Source organism: Labeo rohita, chromosome 7 (genome assembly GCF_022985175.1).
Source record: "Labeo rohita strain BAU-BD-2019 chromosome 7, IGBB_LRoh.1.0, whole genome shotgun sequence".
Taxonomy (NCBI): Eukaryota; Metazoa; Chordata; class Actinopteri; order Cypriniformes; family Cyprinidae; genus Labeo; species Labeo rohita.
In genome coordinates this window covers 33,326,085-33,351,172 of record NC_066875.1, presented here as the reverse complement: position 1 = coordinate 33,351,172, position 25,088 = coordinate 33,326,085, and the positions used below count along the sequence as shown (strand labels likewise).

The window sequence follows — 25,088 nt, the reverse complement described above, 5'->3', positions numbered from 1 at the left end:
ACAGTTATAAACAAATTTTGTGGAATCAGTGAGGCTTAAAAACAGAATGTCACTCTAGTCGCTTAAGTTAAACTGCTTGCAAAGACCTCAAAACAAGCAATCACTGACAGGGACAAAATATGATTATGAAACAGAAGGATGCTATACATACTCTAAACAGCACACAGATGTGAATCAAGTATGATGAAAGCAACATTTGACATTATAAAGCTCCATCTGCTCTGCTCTAAAAGAATTTCTCATTTGCAAAGCCCTAAATATTGATTCTATTAGACTGCATCATGTTATAAAACACGCTGTTTATTTACTTGCACATTGTGTATGGATTTTCATAATTATCTAGATATTTCAAATGCAGTTGCATGTCTAATCACAATCAAAGTATTTCCAAAGGCACACACAAAAGAATGGGCAAAAATTGCCCATTAAACTACGAGAAATCATGACCTCCTTTAGGAGTCGTTATAAATGAGTACTCAAAGCTGAAGGGGGGGAAATGAGGCCAGCTGTATCTCATGAGAAGAAGAGGAAAGGGGGATTTAAAAGCTGCCAGTAGAGTTATTGCATCATGTCTGTGTTTAGTGCGGCCTTGTGGGGGCTCTGCTCTTATCCCCCATCTTTAAGAAGGCAATCAGGGGTGTAATCCTGCAGGTATTGGGGAATTCTCCGAGACCCAGACCAGACACTGATCTGATTTAAGTGTCATCAGGAAGCTGTCAGTTAAGATGAGCCAGGAAGTGTCTGCTGGGGTTAAGAATTACAGTACCTTTCTAGAGAAACTCAATTTACAAAGAAAAAAATCCGATATCACTGAAGAAAGATGATCACCCTTTTAGGTGGCATCAATGCTCAGTTAATATCTTTTTATCTGAAGGAATGGTCCAATATGAGAGCCTGGGAGATTTCAGCAAGAAACAAATTATTCAGCTGCGTTTATTTCTGCCAAACATGGCACATTGTAAACTGCCCTACGTGCAATTCTCAGAATTATTTGATGCACTATTAACATTTTTGGCCTTGAATTTAAATAATAACTGCTTTTATAAATTAAGTGTTATTTGAAGATATTGCTAAAGAAAATGTTTAGAAACTGAAATTCCTGCTATCTTAAAAAAAGCAATGCACACGTCATTAATCAAACTGATGTCATACCAAGCAACAGCCTTGATTGCAGAATCTTTATCTTGCAAATACTGAACCGAAACAGTGTCCCGTTACCCTCGCGCAGAATACATATGCATTTTGTTTTCACATATCAAACACAAAGTGGAAAACCTCATATTGATTTAGCGTAGCCGGTGGAGATGTCATCCGAATGTTTTTCACTTGTAATGAAATTATCCAGGGCTCTCTTCTTGGCTTATGGCCTCCGTGCTGCTGGATGGCCAGACTTTATTAATCTGTCAGAACTCCACATGCAACAATACAGCCTCGAGAATCTCGGGGAGTTCTAGCGAGTCTCTGCTCTATGGGAAAAAGCCCTCACAATTCTCATTACAGTGTTCATATGCTCACACAAGGAACGCTAATAAGTCACAAAACCCACTCAGGCCAACACCAATACTGCAGTTCTTCTGCATTTAGAGCTGTATTTCCACAAGTAATGCTTTAAAGGTGACATGATGTTTTAATTAGTTCCCTGAAAGTAAAATTGTATTAGAAAGACACTGGAACAGACCCATTTTCAGATGAGGCCTAGTGTTTGTGTACCACTTGCCAGGCTGAGTCATAAGTGTGTCAAAGCTGTTTGAACTTCTAACGGAATTACACATCTAGCGGTGTTTGAACTTGTTAAAAAGTTGAATGAGTATGTGTTTATATGCCTATCTAGGGTTTTAGAAAGGTTTCAGTCTGTTAACCCATCCAACTCTTACTAAAATCAGTAATACACTCTGAAAAATGTTTTTTACAATAAGTATGCTTTGCGTACATAGGGCTTTGTGTATGTACACAAGACTTTTTAGTGTTTAAAAGTCGCATGTCGACCTAAGCTAATCTCAATTTCCTTAAACTATAAATGTCACAAGAAAACCAACGCAGTAGCGTTTGTTGACACAGCAAAGGAATTTAAAATAACGCTGAAAATTTCCAGATGTAGTTTTAATCTCTTATTTTGTACAGTTCAATAAAAGTTGAAAGTTGTTTTTGGAAAGGCAATTACTTGCATGATTAATTAGTGATACGATGAGTTTACTTCTGGCAGGCTATTGGTGATAAAGCAAGAAAGGCCTTAAGAAAAAAAGCACTGATATTTCTTTAGTGACTCCAATGTACCGATATGTAAAATCTTGAAGGCCCAATCGGCAACATTTCAGCATTGACTGTGTATTTAAATGAGGTTCATTTCTAGTCTGATTTTAAAACCATTAGGGAAAAGCAATGTTATTTTTTGTGTGGCTGAATGAAACATCAAAGTCTGAACTGCGTATTTACACCATACAGTATATATATTTTAAGACTAAATACAATCCAGCTAAAGATAGTAAACAGCATTAGAAGAGGACTTAACATGATCTGCACAGCAATTTCAGCAATTAAGACCAGTATAACAAATTCATAAGACATACGAATATCAAACCTGTTAGTAAACCACATGGAGGAACATGCTGGACTAAAAAGTGTTCCGTCCGCCCGTGAAAAGATTTTGTTTGTCTCATTAGTCATTAAGCATTTAAAAGATTCATTTAAAACATCACAGTTGTGTAGCAACAGCCTAATATTATCCCTCTTTAATTCTAAAAAGGGTTTGTGGGTTTCGGTCACATTACGCACATCCTCCTGCCACTGGAAAAGTCCAATATGAACTAATGTGTTGCCACAGGCTATATGAAGTGCTCCCTCTACAGGTCAATAAAATCATCACAGTAAAACAGCTGGAAAAAGTACCTCATTACAAGGGATATTTGGATTAAAAAGAAGAATGAAATTTAGAGTAATTCTATTCCGTATATAATATTACCAATGGATGTTGCTTCTCTATATGTACTAAGTAGCAGTTGCCAGCAACCAGTCAGCTATCAAATTGATTGTACAATTTAATGTAAGTATAAGCATTGGAATAAATACTAGTGCAAGACCTTAGGCGAAGTCTGGAGATATAGGCTTGTACCAACACCTACCCACAGCTACAGATAACAGCATAACACATCAACTGGATATAATGTGTGAGATTAGTCCTCAGAAAAAACATATACTGTATTTCAACATGAATCTTTAAAAAAAAAAAAAAAAAAAAGTCGCCCAGGATGGAAAACTCAGAGCAAGTGGGTCAAATGTCTCTGTACATATATATATAGAGGCACAACTAATAGTGATTTCTCCTCCAGTTGAGGGAGTGCCTCCTCTTCCTCTTTCTGTGGCTCTGCTCTTTTCTCTCAGGCCAGGGAAATCCAGTCACCATGGCTCTCTCCAGCTCCTCATAATCCTCATTGTCTGAGTCCTCCTCTTCTTCGACAGGGCAGGTCAGATCTGGGAAAACCTCCACCAGTTTGGATGTAAAAAAGGACTGTAGACTGCAGCCTGCCTGAGCCACCTCTGAGTCTGACTGAAGAGAGAAAGCAGCATAGTCAGCATCTACAGCATATGACCTCTTACGATGTAGAGATAACCATGTCTAAGCATATACATAATTAATAGTATATCAAACTAAAGTACATGATCCATCTACATTCCAATAATGTCCTACCATATTGATGCTAATGGGGTATGTGTTGAACGTTACCTGACCAAACCTGGAAAACAGGTCTCATTGCTTCCGCATGTTGGAGAACGTATTAATAGACGAATTAAATAATGGCGATATCGATGGAGTAATCAGTTAAACTAGTTAGCTGTTTTTATTGTTGACATTTTTTGACGTTCGAACCAAATTTGTGGGAACCAAAGGAGAACATCAATGTAGAACATCAGGAAGTTTAACTGTTCAGGACAATCAAGGGACTCATGAACAACTATCACTAAACAAACAAAAAAAACCCCACTGTGGATCATTCAGGAAACATCAAGTGTATGTAAACTTTTGAACGGGGTCATTTTCATAAATTTAACTATTATTGTCTATTGTAGACTATGTGTAAATGTCATATTTTGTGTAAAACATTATACACCACCATTGAAAAGTAAGGTTTGGGGTAAGTTTTTACCAAAAAAAACCAAAAAACAAGTAATACGTATATTCAGCAAGAACTTATGACAGTAAAGACATTAATAATGTTACAAAAGATTTCAAATAAATTCTGTTCTGTTGAACTTTCTATTCATCAAATAATCTTGAGAAATGTATCAGAGTTTCCACAAAAATGCACTATACGCATTTAGAACACTATAATAATAATAAGAACCATTATTAATGATTGAGCACTAATAATAATTGTTGAGAATATTAGAATAATCACTTCAGACTGAAGAAATTGCTGCTAAAAATCCAGCTTTACTTTCAAAGCAATAAAATAAAAAAAAATAAAAAGCCTTGCTGAACATAAAAGACTTTTAAAAACAGTTTTTCCAAAACTTTTGACTGGTAGTAGACTGGTAAATTTCCTGAAAACAATTTTGCATGTCAAGTACACTTATCTTTATCTTCAGCCACAAGTCAACATGTTCTTATAATCCTTAAGAGTGATGTGAGTAAATGGACTGGGGGGGCTTGTGCACAACCCTCCATCATGGTTTGATTTTATGCACCTGTTTCTAATCGTGTAGCTGCATACTTTTAGTAATGTAATGTAAGAAGAAATAAAGATGGATTTGGAGGATGACAGAGTGAGATACTTTAAGTAGCCACTTATACATTCTTGTAATTTGATTGACAGAATTAGATGAACAAGCTCCTCCCAAACCTTCCTTCAGAACTTAATTTATTATACGATGCAAATACACAAAATTAACTCAAATGAGTGTAGTTGTTTTTTTTTTTTGGCCTAATCTATTAAAAATTTAATTTCAGCTAAATTAAACAGGATATTAAAAAGCAATGCATAATCATTATATCAGTACGCGCTTTGAATGTGTATCAGTTATGAAATTAAATATTCACCACTAATGGCTAGGAGGAGGTAGATTAAAAAAATAATGCATTTCACTCACGTAGTTGAACTTGGCACAGTTTTTGAACATGAGCAGGACATCAGCCACAAACTCTTGCGGGGAACAATAGTGTGTGCTGCTGGTTCTGCTGAGCCTGTTCCGAATAACAGACAAATCCATGGGCTTCTTGATGATCTGATAATAATGACGGGCCTATAAATAGATAAAGACAACAATGAGCAAGTAGATAAAAGTTTTATCCACAAATATAAAATCACAAGATATTCATTTTAAAATTACCAGAGGGCTGACAGGCTCATGGAACGGAGCACTAAGAATGTTGCTGAGGATCAGCAGCGTCAACTTCTCACATTTCTGTGATCAAACAAACAAGTCATCCATCAACAGAGATATTTCACTTTTGTTAGACAGACTGTAAATCTCTTGAGGGAACAACTTTTTTGGATTTAGACTCCCAGACCTTCTGAGGTCACAGGATTAGTCAGAGCTAGGCCAGATGAGACTCTGCATCCCCTTCACTTACCCTCTGGTCACACGCCGACAGCCCATATGGCATCGAGTCTGTGGACATCTGGTCATTCTCACAGTCGTATTCCACCTCTGGTTGCTCCACATCCCTGCACAGGGTGCAAATCCAGTCGCCTCTGTGGAAGCCCGAGATGATAACGGTTAATTTCAGCAGCGAGTAAAGATACAAGTGGATAAGTGGAGTAGGAGGGAGAATGGCTTACATGGGGAAACTATGGAGAGGAGGGACATGGCATGACAGGTGAAAGACCTTGGGGCAACGGTCACAGCAGAGAAGGTCTCCTCCGATGAGACAGACAGCACAGAAGTCTTCATTCTCTATCTCAGGGCTTTCCTCTGCAGGCTGATGCTCAACGGCAGGTTCAGAATCAGTGGCAGGTGGGAGAACCGGCTGCTCCACTTCCCATTCACACTCCGGTTCAAGATTCAGAGTCACTCCGGCTGTTGAATCTGGATCTGATTCAAATTCCTGTTCAGAAGCCGAGAGCACTGATTCAGGCGGCCGCTCTGAAATCACATCCGATTCGGATTCGACCTGCAGTTCGGATTCAGCGCTCGGATCTGATTCCTGCAGGAGTTCCGATTCCACATCTGCATCTGAGCCGGGTTCAGCCTCTCTTGTGGATTCAGTTTGGAAATCAGAACCTGTCACTGATCTGAGTTCAGATGGGGAGTGTATTTCTTCAGTTTCAGCTTGTGAGACAGGGTCTGAATCATTGGAGATGGCTAGGACTCCGGACTCTTGGTTTATGTTGCAAAATTCTTGCACAGGAGCCTGAGAAGCCTCAAGGGAGCCAGATGATTCACTGCTATGCAGATGTTCTGGTGATAGCTGCTCTGTGGGCGACAAGTTGTCCTCTGTCTGAACTGACTCCTTATCCAAAGTTCCCTTGAAGCATGTTAAAATTATTATTATAAACTGTAAGATGATATAAAACATAGTAAAGCATTTCATCAACATTAAAGTGATACCTGAGAAGTGACGTTTCTCTCAAGCACCCTGAAGACAGTTTCTTCAGGTTTGAGTCCAGGCTCTGTTTGAGAAGTAAGGTCTGTGCTCTGATGGTTCTGTGGTGGATGTCGTGATACAAGGATCTTGAGTCGCTCAAGACACACAACTGGAACCTTGGAACCATCTGGGGCTTCTTTGTCACTGTAGAAAACAAACAAAAAAAACATTTCTACCATATAGCTGCAAGCAGCGATTACCGGGGTTCAAGCGCTTTAGGTATTTAAGCACATAAGGAAAAAGACATTACATATTATTTAGCAAGCCTGTAACCACCCAAATCAAATCAAGGTGATTTACCATAGAAATATGATGCTTTTATAACATTTATGACTGTTATAGCACCAGCTGTGGCCCGTTCTCCCTGAAACTTTGCATGCTTGTTTAGAATCACCTGTCACATGTGTTCAGTGGGTTTTGTGAAGTTTTGAGTTTTCATTTAGGCTTTATAGTCTTTTGGGTATATTTGGACAGGCCCCTTTTCTAAAGGACCCCGTTATAGATTCCCAAAGGGTAAATTGTAACATGTTTTTGATAATTATTGGCCTAGAGAGTCCAGAAATTTTTTCCAGACTGAGCGAAAAACCTAGGACTAGTTTGCAAAAGTAGGTTTTTTACATCTCAATCATTTAAAAAATGGTTTAATGATGAATATCACACGTATATGTAAAAATTTAGCACGAGGAGCCTGCACTTCACACTTGAGCCTGCGACTGACGGTTTAGGAGTTATGATCGATTTCATACTTTCGATCGCTGTAGTGACCCCCTTCAGGCCGAATGGGGTGAGCCTCGGTCACGTTGTAGGCGGTGTGAGTACTACCATCCCTCCAAGTTTCAAGTCACTACAACTTACAGTTTGGTCTGCACGATCAGTTTTACATGGAAATTGCTCATCTGTGACCATTCTAACAATTACAATAGGGTTTTAGCTGTACGCGCTTGAACCCCTAACAATAAAATAATAATGAATATTATTATTTTATAGTCACATTGATATATAATCACAACATTTTTGCATAAATTGTGCACCTCTATAAATAAGCACAATAAACCTGAAGCTTTTTCTTCTTTAATTTTTAAATTGTACCTGTTGTCTGGATCTTCTTGAGACTTTCTGTTCTTCTTTCTGGTTTTCAGCCTTCTGTTTTCATAGGCATATGCATATACGTTATCTGAAACCAGGAAAAATGTCATTTAGACTGAGTAATCCACTACAAAATATCCTCATTATGCATTTCTGTTGTAAGTTGAAAATGAAAGAAGTTTATTTCGAATTCATTGGCCCCCTAACCTGGTTCAGACTTGTAGGTGGTCAGAGAGGATGCAGTGTGACTGCTTATGTGTCCTGGGATCATCACACAAGCATCGAGTCGTGCACAGACCTGCTGAGATACAAGAAGCGAACAGTAAAATCCAAGTTATGAAACGTTGCCACTTTGATGACAGGTAATGAATGCTGTGATGTCACAACATCAGCATGCAGACTAAATCGGCGAATATGAATGTGAGCAGTGAACTTGTTAAACTGAGTACAATCAGTTATGTGGGCTGCTGCATCTAATTTGTTCTCAAATAGAAAGAGGTTAAAGGAACTGTTTCCAAGACAACAGTTATCTCTTTTGATGTACATCATCTGGTTCTTCCCTTAAAAGGCAATAATAGAGCTGTGTGCACTGGAACAAAGGTGATTTGGACTGTATGACAGAGAAACATGTCTGAAATGAACTTGAAATGGAATCGTGATGAAAAGCACTTCAGGACAAAAGCATTTCATCAATGTCAATTATTAATATAATGAATCATTCATACCAATGTACTATTATTATCTTATTAGAAATATATTTTCAAAAACATTTTGGTGTCTGTGTTTAACATTATGACTACAGCTAAATGCTATTTCAAAATCCCTACACTGTAAATGAAAACACTGGTGGTGAAGCAATTTTCAATTCTGATTTATTACAAAGAAATAGTACAGTAATTCAATAGTATGAATAGTATTTCAAGATAATATTTTCTTGTAAAACACTCTGATAACCTTGTTTTATTGACAACTTAGATTTTTTTTTCAGCATAGAAACTATATAGTGGCTCTCAACCTTTTTCACTTCAAGGCCTCACACTGTCCACAACAATATATGTATGTATTTATTTACTTATTTATTTATTTATGGAAACTGGACGTGTACACAGATAAAAATATGCAGTTAAAATACTGAAAAGAAGAGGGAAAACAGTGGGCAGATGCCTGTGGACAAATAACATTTCCTAAAGACCTGCATCTTTGTTTTCTCCACTATGATGCCTTTGAGGCATTTAGTAGACCACAGGTACTGAAAGAGCTTACAAATGGCAGAGACGAGAAACGCTAGATGCCATCCCGACAGGATGTAAACATGCTGACAACAATGCATTTAAACGTTTTGGAAGTTCAAAATCGGGGCACCGTATCACTCCATTATATAGAGAAAAATGCTGCAATGTTTTCCTTAAAAAACTATTTCTTTACGACAGAAGAAAGAAAGACATGAACATCCTGGATGACAAGGGGGGTGAGTACATTATTTGTAAACTGTTGTTCTGGAAGTGGACTTTTCATTTAAAGCTGTTTTTTTCTTATTTTAAACCCCTGGATATAAATCACTGCACTAATAGTCTTCATGTCTATACTCTTAAAACTAAAAGTTTTCATTCTGACATTGATGGTTGCATGAAGAATCTTAAATTCCATGGAAAGTTTCTAAAAAAAAATGGTTCTTTAAGCATCTGCTCACTGAAAGGTTCTTTGGAGAACCACAAATTATTCTTCTCTGGCATCGCTGTCAAAAGAAGGTATGCTTGTCTCGCCACGTATATGGAAAGTTTACCTGCTGCGTTGTGCATCCCTGGTCCCCAGCCACTGTTGCCAGGCTATGAGCAGCCCTGTTCAGCCTGTCTTTACTGAGCCTTTTACGAGGTCCTCTGGGTCCCTTTGAAGTGCTCTGAGACCTGGTAGCCCTCTTCGAACCGGAACGGCTCTGGCCGTCACCTCCTCGGCCTTGAGCCAGCGCAAACATCTCCAGCGCCGAGGATCTCTACGGAAGAGAGCCAAACTCTCATTAGCGCAGCGCAAGGCTAAAAGTGATCTCGACAACATATGCGGCACACTACAACCATAGCAACAGTAACATCAGAGGACACGAAGGTGAGGAACAACAACCTTGAGTGTGACAATGCACAGCAGCTATGCTAGTTTGGAGCAAAAGAAAGAACAATGACATGTTTCAGACGCAGAGAGAAAAGTGCCACAACTCAGAACGCTACAAAATAATTCTCCTGATAATATATGACTTAGTTACAGCACCAATTATCGTATGTAAATCCCACATCTGGGGCATGGATGGCTTCTTTGAATAGGCAGCATTAACACATCAGAGATTAGACTTTCTCTCCTCCACGGCCCTCTTCTTCTCTTGTCATCATTTCGCTAATGCGAGAAGTTCTGGAAAAGCCCAAGCGACTGCATCCTTCACTAACACGACAAATGTCAGAGTTGGAGGCAGCAGCCCGTACGCTCGACGTAGCCCCTCCTCCGTCTGTCTTTTAGCCCTCTCCTTTTCTCTCATAATTACCTCAGGATTAAAAACACTCACCTGATAGAAGCCCAGGAGGGGAGGGTGGAATGAATCAAGCTGTGGAGAGTGTGTCTTGCAAGCATGTGTGGGTGCAGAGAGAAGGTAGGAGGTCTCAGAGACTTTAGAGGTAATCGTGTGGGCTCTACAGCGAGATGAAGAAAAATGCAACAGCCGGCTCCTCCAATTCCCCTAGCTTCTCATTAATGCCAGGTTAAGTAAATATGTGGTTGCACCCAAGCGCTTTTTTCCCTCCCTTTAATCATGTCACAGTTACGGGCTGAAGATGATACATAAAAAAAATAAATATTACACTAATTTGCCTCTGGAGTGCCAAATCTTACAGGGATACTGCTTTTGATTGGTGTTTGTCCTAGGAACATTTATCAAAATACTGACATCAAGAGGTCTAATAATAACTTCTACTGCCTGATTTGGTTCTCATCCAATACAGCTTGAGGAGCGGTTGCTGAGCAGAGCGAGTTTCGGTCTATGTGTGTGTGTGTGTGTGCGTGTTATTGTGTGGTCTTAATTGTTTTTGAGCTCACACCACAGTTGTCCTCACTTATGTCTCACCATCTGCTTGCAGAGGTGCTGTCAGCAGTTGTCAAGATGAAAACACATTACAGTCGCATAAATAGAGATGATGCTGCCTGGAATGATTCAATTTCCTCTTTCTAAATTAATATCGAGAGTGGGGGAGCTCGTTGCAATGTTGAGTTCACTGTTCTCACGTCGTCACCCGCTCCAAATATACTTAAAGTACAACATGAGCAAAGTGAGCAAATGTTTGAACTGAAATAGCAAAAAAAAAAAAAAAAGCCCTACACTAAAATGGGTGGCTGACATGAAATGTGGCAGTGACATCAGTGTGAAAGCATGTCAGACGTGTGTACTTAATCTAAAACTTTTTTTAATAATTAATCTTTTATTAAAAAAAAAATAATAGTATAACATATATTATAAATCCTATTATTATTATCACTTAATATACAGTATGCAAATGTAAGCACAATAGCCAAAATAATAATAATAACAATAATAATAATAATAGTGCTGGTCAGTGATTAAACACGATTAATTGCATCCAAAATAAAAGTTTTTGTTTATATATTATGTGTGTGTGTGCTGTGTATTAATTTTCCATAACTAATTAAGTTAACACGTTAAACTGACAGCCCTAAATAATATATAATATTAAATTATTATTACTGATTAATTACCTGTCATTTTTTATTACCTCATACAGCATAAAAACATCCTGTTTTATCTTATTTTAATGGTTTTAATCCATCTTGAGCCCCCCCTTAAAAGTTTGCTGAGGCCCCCTAGTGGGTCCCAGGCTCCAGTTATTATGAGGCACTGTGATAGAGGGAATATTTGTAAAACTCATTTGCTGGACCACAGGACAACTGAAATATGCTGTACAAAATGTACTCGATGATTAATAATAGACATGATTAATAATTGTTTAAAACAAAAAGATGGCCGGTCACTTGGCTGAAGATGTGTACTTTCCATTTATTCATGCAAGTTTTAACCTAAAACCTTTAACCTAAAAAAAACAAATGATCAACTACCAAAATGAAAGTCAGTATACTGTAAGGACCCCACACTTGAGCCCTCTTTAATGCTTCAGCACATTTGCACAGTGCTGCTTGATGGCCTTTTCATCTGCTAGGACTTGTGGTGTGGACCAGTTAACAGTGTGGTTGACATGAAACTTTTGCAAGCATTAAAGCACCAGGCTTTAGGATTGTGGTCAGTATTTAGCACAGTGAGAGCAAAGGTACTGCTTTGCAAAGGACAGATAAACAAGACATTAATGAAACTCACCCTGTCATCACTGATGCGAGCAACGATAGGCTGCAGTTCAATCATAGGCTGGTTGCTGGTTTCTGTGGTCGTCTGCACTTGAGCCTGATAGTGGACTAGTGGTAGCTCTTTATCTGGTGATGCTCCTTGCCCTGAAGCTGCTTCGGGTGCAGATGTTTGCCCTCTTTCACTGGGAGACTGACCTGGTACAGAGTTTCTTCTGTCCATGGCAGCCTGCATGGAATTAGCAGGGAGCGGCTCGGGCAGCAGGTGGTTGTTGGATCCCGCAGGCTGCCGAGGTGAAGCTGAGCTGGTTCCATGCTGGACGGGGTCAGATCCAGGGTGAGAGGTGGACTGCTGTATAGGCTGAGCTCCAGGTGGGTGCACCGGGACAGATGCATCAGCCTCCCAGCAGCTGTGAAGAGACGGCGGGGAGCTCCGCCTAGTGGCCTGAGGACACTGGGAAGGGAATTTATCCAAAGGGACGGATTGTGTAGGTCTGCAGTGAAGGCAGCAGAGCTGAGGCTGGCAGAAGGTTTGGCAGGCACAGCCGGGTTCTCGCACATGGCACAGAGGAGGAATTGCTATGCATGGGACAGGCTGGGGTCGCAGGATACTGGGATGACCCACAACCTCTGAGTATGAACGACTTCCACCTTCAACAACCAGGTGACCTAAAGCAAGAAGGACCCATTACAGTGCTTATGCGGCAACAGATATTCCTCAAAAACTTAAGTTTTCTCCCACCAGTGTTCATCTTGTAGTAGTGGTGAAAGTGTTAAGAAAGGTATTTTTCAGTGGTATTTTTCAAAGGTCTTCAGTGATAGTGAAGAGGAGATGAAAATGCACATTATAATGCTAATCATGATTATTAATTATCATGATTTTTTATTATAAAATTGATTTATTTTTATTATATGTATTATATTATACTGTATATATATTTATTTATTTTTCATAATGTTTGTAATTGCCCAAAGATAGATTTATATATATTTAAATATTTACTTATATATAATTATTTTTGCATACATGTTATCAGATATTCCTCAAACATTATATATTATATATACACATTATATAAATATAATTATTAATCATTATTAATATATATATATATATATATATATATACAGATATACTTTTTTTTTTGCCAAAAACAGATTTTTATATATTTAATTATTTTAACTATAAAACTATAACTAAAAATGTTGTTGTTGTTGGGTTTTTTTAAAGGTTAAACTGATTTTAAAATCACCAATTGACATTGTTATAATGTTCTCTACTTCAAATAAATGGAAGTGATGATGCCATCATGCTCACATACAATTTTAAAACCATAAAAAAAACATAAAATGTAAAAAAAATTTGAGGGCTTAAAAAACACTGGACTTTCCTTCGTGTGCAAATCTAGTTGAAAATTATCCTTGTATGAAAAACACAGCTTCTATAAAAGTCATAAAAACAGTCACCCAATGCCATTGTCCATTAGCTCAGTTTACCTAAAGTGGACATCTGCTTGGTCCAGAAGCTGGCATCCCAGTTAAACTTGATTTTCAATGGGGTCCAAGCATCTGAGAGCATCAGTGGCTCCAGTAATTGCTGCATCTGAAGAGCAATCTGACAAATGAATTATAGATCAAACCTCATGATTACACAGACACTGAGTTATAAATATTGTATGCAATTCTGGCAGTGAAACTGAAACTCTTTCTGCACTCTCTCTATTTTTAAAGTTTGTGAGAAAATGATTAAGGGTAGTTCTAGAGATCTAAATGCAGCCACAAAAAGAGGTGAGGCTGCTTTAAACTAATAGCGCCGACATATTTTTGAGACACGCCAAAAACTTAACAGGCAGCAGCCAGGAATCTTAACATCTAAAGCCCACTTGGACAGGAGAAAATCCTACCAGCTCTTTGCTGAATAGCAGCGGATTGCGTCTGTGGTGGGCTGTAGCCCAGGTAATGAAGTTCTGCATGTGCTCCAGCTGGCTGCACAGCTCTATGGCCCCCTGCAGCTGGTCCTCCAGACGTTGCTTGAAATCACTGGAGATACTCTGCAACCGGAAGACAACGACAAAAACGTGGATCTCCTCATCACTTTCCCTAAGATCCCCATCTGCTTGGATATGTCGCTACTTGGCAGAATCTGCCTATTTCGCACGATTCACTCAGAAGACGTTCTGTTCGGCACGCTCCATCACCAGCACATCCACGGTCACATGGATGTTTGGAGATGAATACGTTTGGAACGGCACAGAAAGACGGAGAGGGAAACGAGGGAAAAAGTAATTACCTCCAGTTGTTCTATTAATAGGTTGGCCCGTTTGTTAAGCTCGTTCATCATAATCATCTTAGCCATTTTTATCTGGTTCTCTGCCTTCCTCTGCGTGATCTTTATTCCATGGAGCCTGGACAAATGGAAAGAAAAACGAACAGGGTTGAGATGGTTGAGGAAGGATAAACAAATCGATATGACCAGGACATCTGGATATCTGAACATCTGTTGAAATGATTCAAAGCAAGTAATGGATTTTGTCAGCGTCATTATGCTTCATATAAACTATGCTTGTCTTAAGAATCCCAGCTGTTCACGGTATACAGTAGATAAGTAATGGGGATGCTTTGTTTAAAGGTGACATATCATAAAAATCTAACTTTTTCCATGTTTAAGTGCTATAATCGTGTCCCTGGTGAATCTACCAACCTGGAAAATGTGAAAAAGGACAACCCAGTAACTGTGTTTTGGTAAGCCTTTCTCTGCAAGCATGTGAAAAAAAAACTGCCTTTTGAGTTCTCTTTTGCGTCATCAACTATATCCATATATCTGCTCTTCTCTTACTCCCAGATATTGACATTTTTTAAAGTTTTATGAGACGTGCAGCAAATTTATGCTAGCTTATGTCCCGCCAGATAGATCAATAGGCTATAACACAGTTTAAACGTACGCATCTTACCCCCTAACCACGCAGCAGATTTATTCTTTCTGAATAACTCTCTTCCCAAATCATCCCTCCCTAACATTTTTGTCTCGTTTTTATTCATTGACGAAAATGTCAATAGATTTTCGTCATAGTTTTGTCATTCAAAACAAGTTATTTATTTGTTTTTATTTTTAGTCTTGTTTTTGTTGGTAAAAAAAATAAAAAATTATTTGTCAATTAAATTAACACTGCAGTGCAATAGATGTGATAATCACAATAAAACAGATGTTTCCTAGGTATGAGCTGTAAAGGCACAGCCCTATTCTGGAAAAGGGGCGGGGAGCAGCAGCTCATTTGCATTTAAAGAGACATGCACAAAAACAGTCGCGTTTATGCTTCCCAAAATAAACATTTTCAAAATGATATAATAAATATCTATAAATCTGTGGGGTATTTTGAGCTGAAACTTCACAGACACATTCTGTGAACACCTAAGACTTATATTACATACTGTAAGAAGGAGAATAATAGGTCTTTCTTTAAAGGAGAAGTCTACTTCAAGGAGTTTTTCGACATACCCTAACTGCATTGACCCGGATTACAGAGACTATGCATGCACATAGCAGAGAGGAGACAAGACAAGCGTTTGAGGTTAAAAAATAAATAAATTGTCAATTTGTTTAAAAAATGACTGATCGTTTTGCTAGATAAGACCCTTCTAGAGCCATTTGAAGCTGCATTTAAACTGCATTTGGGAAGTTCAAATTTGGGAGCACCATTGAAGTCCCCTATAAGGAGAAAAAATCTGGAATGTTTTCCTCAAGAAACATAATTTCTTTACAACTGAAGAAAGAAAGACATGAACATCTTGGATGACAAGGGGTGAGTAAATGATCTGTAAACTTTTGTTCTGGAAGTGGACTTCTCCTTTAACATTAGCAGCATCATGGAGATGAAATCGGTGGGATATCGTCTCACCTGCCCTGGATCTGTTTAGCGGTGCTCTCCACAGCAGATCTCTTCTCCTCCACTCGGGCCATGAGGTTCTGCAGGAGCCATCGTTGATCTTGCAGAGCTTTCCCAACATGCACCAGTCTAAAGATAAGAAACCAACAGCCGGTGAAACACTTTGACTTTAACGTTTACACACAACATGCTCGATAGCATATTTGTTGATACGTGAGAAAGTGGCCACCTGTTCTGTTTGCACCTCTGTGCATGTGTTTAAGAAAGAGTATGAGAGAGAGAGAGTGTTTGCATGTGTACAAGAGCATTGTGGGTATGTGTCCTCTACACATACCGATGGTCTTTGTGGGCGGACAGGTGACAGATGCTGCAGGCCATGAGGTCGCACGTTTCACACAGGAGTTCCAGAGGCTCCTGTTTATGGAGAGGACACATGACAACTGCATGTCCGCAGCAGCCGGCTCCTGAGACACGTAACACAACAGAAGAGAGGAAATGAGGGCTAATGAGCTGATTGCCATTAAGAACACATTATCTGTAATCAAGCGTCAAATATTTAAAAGAAATATTCCAAACGTACAACAGAAAAATGCACGAAAACAAGTGTGTTGATCTGAGCATGTGGAATCTCTCAGAGTTTTGCAGGTTTAATGAGGTTTTAAGTATGTTCAAATCATTTTGACCAATATAGCGCGAAAGACCTCGCTTGGCCTCCGTGAGTCACTCTAAGCAAGCTTCATTTATTTTTAGTGGAGAAACAAAGCACATCAGAATCCTTATAAATATTTCTGGACGTATAAATGCTTCATTTTTCCAGCAGAAGAAAAACAGACAAAAATGGAACACAGCAGAGCTTTGATCAATCAGTTAATGTCTCATTAAAAGCCCTGCCAATATGAGGAATGGAACTCTACATGTGCTTTTGAAGAGCCAAATAAAGTAACAGATACTGCTTTCACGTGTGCCTTCGGAATGACCCACATTTCACGCACACCTCACACTGGACATTTAAAAAAATATCAGAATGCTAAGTTCACATCGTGCAAACTATATACACACACAAGTTTTGACTACTTTATGATGTTACCTTTTTTTTTATCTGAAATGATTATAATTATAATAATTATTTAGTTTGATTTGAAGATCCAAATAAAGTAACACAATTAATAAATAAAGCCCACAATTTTGGTTATCCACTTAGCGAAGGATATTACAAAAAAAAAAAAAAAAAAAAAAAACTGATCAGAATGCTGTTTCTTGATTGTATTAGCTACCAACAGATATTTTACTTAAAATAATTATAATAATTTTGTTGCTTTTGAAAAGCTAAATAAAGTCAGAAAACTACCTACAGGGTTTATAACTATTTTATGTATTGTTTTATTATTATTTTATAAAAAATTATATTCATTTTGTTTTTCCAATAAAATGAAACATAATAAAAATAAAAATTAATTAATTAATTATTTAAAATGAAATCAGTTTATTTAATTTTAATTTATTTTTATTTAATTTGATTTTTAATTTGAATTTATTTTAAATCACTATAATTATAATAATTTTGTAGCTTTTGAAGAGCCAAATAAGATATTGCTTTCATGTGTGAATGAATAGCCCGCAATTTTGGTTATCCACCTAGCACTGGACATTTAAAAAAATATCATATCAGAATGCTAAGTTTCTTGATTGCATAAACTATCTACAGATATTTTATAATATATATCATTTTGTTTGTCCAATAAAATTAAATGACAATACATTCAAATAATTTTTTAATTAAATAATAAATTACTTAAATTATTCATTAAATAAGTTTATTTAAATTTTTATTTTATTTATTAATTAGGATGATAATTTTCTTGACTGTATAAACTACCTACAAATATTTTACTTAAAATAATTAAAATAATTTTGTTGCTTTTGAAAAGCTAACTAAAGCAAGAGAACAGCTTACACTTAATTTTTCTATTATTTTATTATGTATATATATATATATATATATATATATATAATTTGTTTTTTTCAATACATTCAAATATTTTTTATTAAAAATTAATACATTAAAATTAAATAAGTTTATAAGTATATATATATATTGTATAAACTACCTACAGATATTTTACTTTAAAAAAATTGAATTATTTTGTTGCTTTTGAAAGGCTAAATAAAGTAAGGGAACTGCCTACACAAAAGGTTTATAACTATTTTATTTAATTTTTTTATTATTTTATTAAAAAAAAATAATTTGTTTTTTCCAATAAAATTAAGTGACATGACAATACATTAAAGTGTAATTTTTTATTAAAAATTAAGAAATAATTTAAATAAATTTATTTAAATTTAAATTTAAATTTATTTAATTTTTTTTTAAAGATGCTTAATTTCTTACAAATATTTTATTTAAAATAACTGAAATAGTCTTGTTGCTTTTGAAAAGCTAAATAAAGTAAAAGAACTGCCTACACAATATTTTATTTCATATTTTATTTTTTTTTTATTTAAAGTTAAATGACAATACATTGAAATGCAATTTTTATTAAAAATAAATACATTAAAATTAAATACATTTATTTAAAATGTAATTTAATTTTAATTTATAAACTTTTTACTTTATAAACTTTTATAATAATTTTATAATTTATAATTTATTTATTTATAAACTAGATCTGAACCTATTTGTTCCTGTTTTAGATCCGCAAATAACACCCTCACCCACAACCCCACCCCCCGGCTACGTTTTGAAGTCTTCCAGAAATGAGTTTCTTTTAATAAAGACATCTACATTAACCTAGGCTGAAGCAAATTGCGTAAACAAATAAATCAAACATTCTCATTTCCATTCCATTGTAGCAAAACTCCTAATCTAAAAAAACATTATTACTTTAACAGTCCCTTTGCATACATAATTCTGCGACCAGAGAGAGTTAGCCAGGCAGAATGCAGAACTCCATTAGAAATGAAAGACCTCAACCGACAGCACCTGTCACACTGGATATACAGTCTGTCCATCAGAAGCGCCGGCCCGGCTGATGCTGCTGTGACAGTGTAGAGCAGACAGAGACACGCTGACACATTGCACAGGGAGAGATGGTGTTAAAGTTCGAGACCACAGGCTCCAACACTAAACAGCTCCCACTGCCTCAGCGCATACTGGTGACCGACCACATCCTGCTTCACACCCGCACTTCTGTTTCTCTCACACTCTACCACTCTTTCTCTCTCTCTTATTTTTCTTTTTCTTTCGTTCTTTCTATCACTCCATCTCTTATTTTCTGTGAGGACTTGTGGTGTCGTTATCATACGTTAAGTGGATTTGGGAAAGCTCAAGAGCATTGATAAATGCTAGGGTTGGACAGGCTGGCCAAATTTGTGCTGCGTTTGCTAAGAGAGAATCAGTTTTAGAAACTGGGTCACATAAAAAATACAACACTACAATACATCACAGGATAATTATTCACACTTATTATAAAATGCATTATTCATTAAGTTAAAGAAGAGGGGTTAGAAAAATATGGTGCGGAGCTGATAATGTCCGGTGGCTAGGAGCAGAAATGTGCAAGCAAACAGCCAACCTGAGCTAAAAGTAGAAAGTAATTACAGATTGGTACAAGAAAGACGGTCTTGCCTATTTCAGACGGTGATGGAGGGTCTCGCGGCTGGTGCTGCAGGTCAAAGGGTTGAGACGAGCTTCTCTCGTGCTGATGCAGGTCTGTGCACTGGAAACACAGCCACTTGTTGCAGAAGGTGCACAAGCTCTGTGCCATCCTGGGCTCTGAACACTCAGAACAGCACTGCAGATACATTTAAAATCAATTGCATTCCAATAGAACAGGATTTGCTGACACAACACATCTGTCAGCCACAAATGAGTGGGCGTCTTATATGCTTGCCTCCACAACAACTAATCTAACAGGCATAAACTGAAGTAGCATCTTTAGGTAGCACTTCAAAATATCTGAAACACTGATTTCAAGTGTTGTTTTGACCTCGCTGACTTTCAAAATGTCTTCTTCTGCGCTCTACGGATAAAAAAAGAAAGTCGTACAGCTTTCGTACATACTTTAAACTACTCGATATGTCCACCGGGATTTAATATTCACACGCCAAGCATTGTTGTCACGAAAAACAATATAAAGTACTCATACCGAACCCTGCGCTCGTAGTGCTTTAATGACTCATTAGAAAGCAAAGCAGCCTGTTCAAAGGATGCCAAAAATACTCATATTTGCATTTCGCATTATTATTCCCAAAAAGCATAACTAGCAAAACAATAACACGTCATGCGTCATTTGTGTGTCACAAGAAGCTGCAGTTTGCTGATTGCCTCAGTGTCAACTCAAAGACAATTAAAATCGTGCAGAATCAAGCTGTCAAAAATGGAGCGCGGGACGGTCTTACCTTCTCCATGGCGTTGGCGGGATCCTGATTCCTCTGCGTGCACGCGTGAGAACGATTGCGATATCCAGCCGAGCAGCTCTCGCAGCAGTGAGGCAAGGACACGGCAAGCCTCTGACACAGCTAGAGCTCCACACCACACTGTGACAGCTCTACCTGCGGCAGGAAGTAGTGCACACTGCACACTTTAACCCCAGCGGAGCGCTCCTCCTCGTGTGCCCTCAGCCGTGGCCGGTACGTAGCTCTCCTCATTGGCTTCCTTCAGCTGCTCGGTTCCCGAATCCTTCCCTCTGACAGCCACCATGATCTTTCTTCTTAAATAAGCCTGTTCATAATAATTGGGAATTAGGGAGGGCTGATAATTATTTTTTTTTCTGGGACAAAATATCCCCGGCAGCCCTTGTTGCCAAAAATGGAAGGGGAGAGGTGCCAGATGACCTACAATATTTAAGAGAATCGCACGGAGGAGCGCGCGCGAAGGGTGCGAGATGGATTGGGGATGAGGGAACACGTTGGTGCCCTCTTTCCTCACTTCCTTAGATCAGCACTAGTAAGGGACAGGTCCCTCCGGACCGGGCCCGCTCCCACGTAACACGCTGAAACCGGGTCAGCCTTCTCCAGGAGCAGATGGGAATTGAGATGTGCTCGCACAATGCCCTGCAAAGCGTGAAATCAATTATGATCCTATCACACTTCCTCTTCTCCAAAGAATCTGGAGACATGACTTCCTCAAAATCTTTCGCAGGTAGGAAACCAATGCATAAAGGCAGGTGGGCGGGCAAACGGGATTGGCAGGGGCTAATGAAACGGTACGTAACCCGAACTGACATCGGTGTCGTGCGGATCCCCTCTAAGAAAGCACCTCTACCACCGTGAGTCTGCCTGACAACAACCCCTGCAGCCTGACCTACAAATCTGACAACTCTCTCTTCCTCTAGAGCTGCTCATGGGAGCTTAAAACCTTCCGATTCCCCATTGTGTACCCACAGACCCACTTTAAAACACAATTAGTCTACCCAGCCAGTCTTTCTCTTGTTCTTCGGGCAGACAGGCGTGCCTGCGTCTCCCGTTTTGCCTTCCATGCCATTTGGCTTTTAAAACAAAAAGCTCACGCACTCACTCTCTCGCTCGATCTCTCTCTCTCTCTTCCGTCCTACTACCAGAGGTTTTCTCCAGTAAGTGAATTCAGCACGAGTATCTTTCTGCCTGAGCAAGCACAGTCATCTCTAGAGAAAGTACATTAATAGAAACTTGAGAGGAGGTTCCTCCCCTGGAAGAACACCTTAGTAACATCCATTAACATCATTGGTTATGAGATCATGACAGGGGAATGGCAGATTTGCCCATAGCAGATGGTAATGGCTCAGTACAGATTATTCAATTCATTACGTCTTCACTCATTACAAGCGAATGTTTATAATAGCCAATTATCGGTTTGGAGATTGAAGTCCTACCATACAAAGAGAAAAAGCCCTTTCTTGGTAATCTGAAAGAATGAAGTATACGAAAACGTTAATCAGTCATGTAACTTAATGTAATGTTTCAATTTCTGTTGGGCCTCTGGGATGATTATTTCCTTTTCATGTGTAAATATGCAGCCATTTGTCTAGCGAGACAGACACATTTAACTGTAGCATACTGCAATGATGTGTTGTCTCATTAAACAAGCTACAAATAACCAAACAGTTGTCAGTGCGAAACAGTGTGAAAATTAAACGAAAAAAAAACAAACAAAGCCAAGACCTTCAAAACATACTTGAGAGGTTTCTTGATAAGGAGAGCTATCGGTTTTATGCACTTGGAACTCCTAAACAGTTGCTGGTGTAATAAAATAGCGAATATGCCTTGGGAAGAAAGACAGGTGAAAAGGAAGTGGAAACACTGAAACATAATATGTGACCCTGGACCACAAAATCAGTCTTAAGTAGCACGGGTATATTTTTAGCAATAGCCAACAATACATTGTATGGGTCAAAATTATAATTTTTTCTTTTATGCCAAAAAAATAATTAGGATATTAATTAAAAATCATGTTCCATGAAGATATTTGCTAAATTTCCATAAATATATCAAAACATAATTTTGAATTAGTAATATGCCTTGCTAAGAACTTAATTTGAACATTTTTAAAGGTGATTTTCTCAATATTTTGATTTTTTTGCACCCTCAGATTCCAGATATTCAAATAATTGTATTCTAGCCAAATATTGTCCTATCCTAGCGCACATCAGTGGAAAGCTTATATATTCAGCTTCCATATGATGTATAAATTTCAATTTAAAAAAAAATGGACCACTATGACTGGTTTTGTGGCCCAGGGTCACATATAAACATTTAGATTAAAAAAATAATAATAATAACATAAAACATTTTGAGATAAAATGTAATATTCTTTTCATATGAATCCAGTGATATCTTACCCTCTTTATGCTGTAGTGATGAGCAGAGATAAGTGTGCCACAAAGACAAGCTACCACAGAATAAACAGCAGTCTGTCTATTTCTATATACATAATTACTCATACACAGACCACAAATAAAATAATTCTTTAGTCATTTAGACTTTGAACAAAGGAAGTCAAATCTTTTAGGGATGGGCTTAGTAAATGTACATTTCCATACAAGTATATTTGTTCTAATAGCAGAGTAGAGGTAGGCCTATAATAAGTATTTAGTTTTAAATTGGATTTTACAGGACTTTAGAGTACGTAACAGCGTGTATGTTGTCAAATAGACGATAATAAACAAATGTTGCATTTGCCTAAAGTAGATGTTATAAACCATGATAATACTACGCTGCGCATGCGCATTCCAGTCAAGTAACCAACGACAAATTATGGGCTATAATAGTTAAGCTACTTCGATCCACAAGTCGTTGTGGGTCACTTTATAGAACTACAGAAATATAGGCCTACCAGCAGACAAAATTCTAGCATTAGTTTCAAAGAGACGTTTAGCTTGTGGCGCCAAATTACAACTTGCGTTGCAAGACTAACCGGAATACCGCCCCCAATAAATGACCTTTATATTTAGGCTGCATGAAATAATTTAACACACATAAAATTCATACTTGCACAAAATAGGACAATCAGAAAGGCGGAAATCAATTTGACTGCAGTATATTTACGTTCAATTTCAACCTGTAAATGACAATAATTAGAGTCACATATGGAAGGCAAATAATGGAGTAAAACAAATTCTTGTTAAGGGTTTCTACAGACGTAGAGCGATAAAAGGTCGTTTATTTAAAATCCCCCTAAAAGATTATTCATTTCCCCTCGTATTGTTTACTTTAAAAATACAACAAAATTAATAATTCAGAGAATTCTCCAGTGCACTCCACAAAAATACTTATTAAAAATAGAGGAGACATACGCTTTAAATAGTTCGATGACGAAACACATATGCACATGTGTAAGTTGTAATATGTCAAACTGCGCACTATAGACCTCTGCGTTTTTGGAAGAATCTTCTCGCACACCTCACAGATGGGATGGGACTCCACGAAATCCTGCACAAACTGCTCATATATGTGGCAACATTTGCGTTTAACTTAGCCCAGTATAGACAGTTACTGAGTATAACCACACACTGACGATGCAAATGAAATAGTGATGAACGCATGCAAACATAATGAGAGTTTGAACCGCACCTTGCTTCTCTTGAAGAGGCACAAATCCAAAAACCATCCTCCTTCTCCTCCTCCTCTTCGGCGGCTGGAAGATTACAGCGATTTCAGCAATGCTTCAGTGTCTAAACAGCTTCATATCACCATATCCTTTAAAGTCTTTCCAGCCCTGGAGACTGTATTTCTTACACGCGTATGATTTTATTCCCTCTGTCGCTTAAGCGCTGCAACTGTCAAAAGGCAAAATCGTGCACGCATCTATAGTGCAGATGCACAAGTTTCAGTGTGAGGTCTCCAGTAGATCAGCTATGTGTGGAAGATGTCTAAATAGCACACGGAATCAAAGTTACAACGAAACCGATCGCATTATCAATCCTGTCCTTCACCTCCTGTATTTTTTCGTGATACGCACCCTGCGTTGCGCACTAAAGTTCGCTACCTTTAAATGTTGCTTGCATGCAATCCAGCAGATGTCGCCTTTGTCTCAGTTTTCATGTAACACAGGTAAGGAAATAACCATGATGGATGTAATATTTCACATTTTTACGCACGTTAAATTGATTTACTGGAAGCAGTAAACAATATAGAAGGCGTTCAGTTGCTTGTCTAGTGCTGAAGGATTAAATCTTTAATCATATTGTTATGGTAAGACAAAAAATTAACAGTTTATATATACAGTATGTTATTGTTACGATTAGATAAATATGTTTATATCAGTTTCATGTGTTTAAAATCCCTAAAATCCCCCAGTTGAAGTTCTAAAAGTTTCCATACACCTTGCAGAATCTACAAAAAGTTAATTATTTTACCAAAATAAGAAAGATCATACAAAATGCAATGCGATTTTTTATTTAGCACTGACCTGAAAAAGATATTGCACATAAAAGATGTTTACATATAGTCCACAAGAGAAAATAGTAGTTGAATTTGTTTACATAAACTTAATACTGTGTTGTTACCTGAATGATCCACAGATGTGTTTTTTTATTTGTTTGTTTGGGGATTTTTTTTTGTCCTGAACATTTGAACTGCTTGCTGTTCTTCAGAAAAACAAATTCTTCGATTTTTCAGCATTTTTGTGTATTTGAACCCTTTCCAACAATGACTGCATGATTTTGAGATCCATCTTTTCACACTAAGGACAACTGAGGGAGGTTGAAATGCTC

At 37.7% G+C, this 25,088-nt stretch overlaps 1 protein-coding gene across 2 annotated transcripts; it reads right to left on the bottom strand.

The window, feature by feature from the left end:
• Positions 1-327: 327 nt before the first annotated feature.
• trim66 (tripartite motif containing 66) lies at positions 328-24,372 on the bottom strand. Of its 2 annotated transcripts, none has more exons than XM_051114497.1 (18): positions 23,947-24,372; positions 20,299-20,620; positions 19,526-19,691; positions 16,235-16,364; positions 15,913-16,029; positions 14,307-14,421; positions 13,921-14,067; positions 13,514-13,631; positions 12,033-12,685; positions 9,453-9,659; positions 7,877-7,967; positions 7,673-7,757; positions 6,547-6,727; positions 5,778-6,463; positions 5,570-5,690; positions 5,326-5,400; positions 5,086-5,238; positions 328-3,544 (listed from the first exon to the last, which is right to left on the bottom strand). In XM_051114497.1, the coding sequence occupies exons 2-18, from the start codon at positions 20,305-20,307 to the stop codon at positions 3,305-3,307; spliced, it is 3,294 nt and encodes a 1,097-aa protein (XP_050970454.1). In that variant the 5' UTR covers positions 20,308-20,620; positions 23,947-24,372; the 3' UTR covers positions 328-3,304. The 2 variants fall into 2 exon arrangements, with proteins under 2 accessions (XP_050970454.1, XP_050970453.1); XM_051114496.1 differs by having other exon boundaries at positions 329-3,544; positions 7,877-7,970.
• Positions 24,373-25,088: the final 716 nt, after the last annotated feature.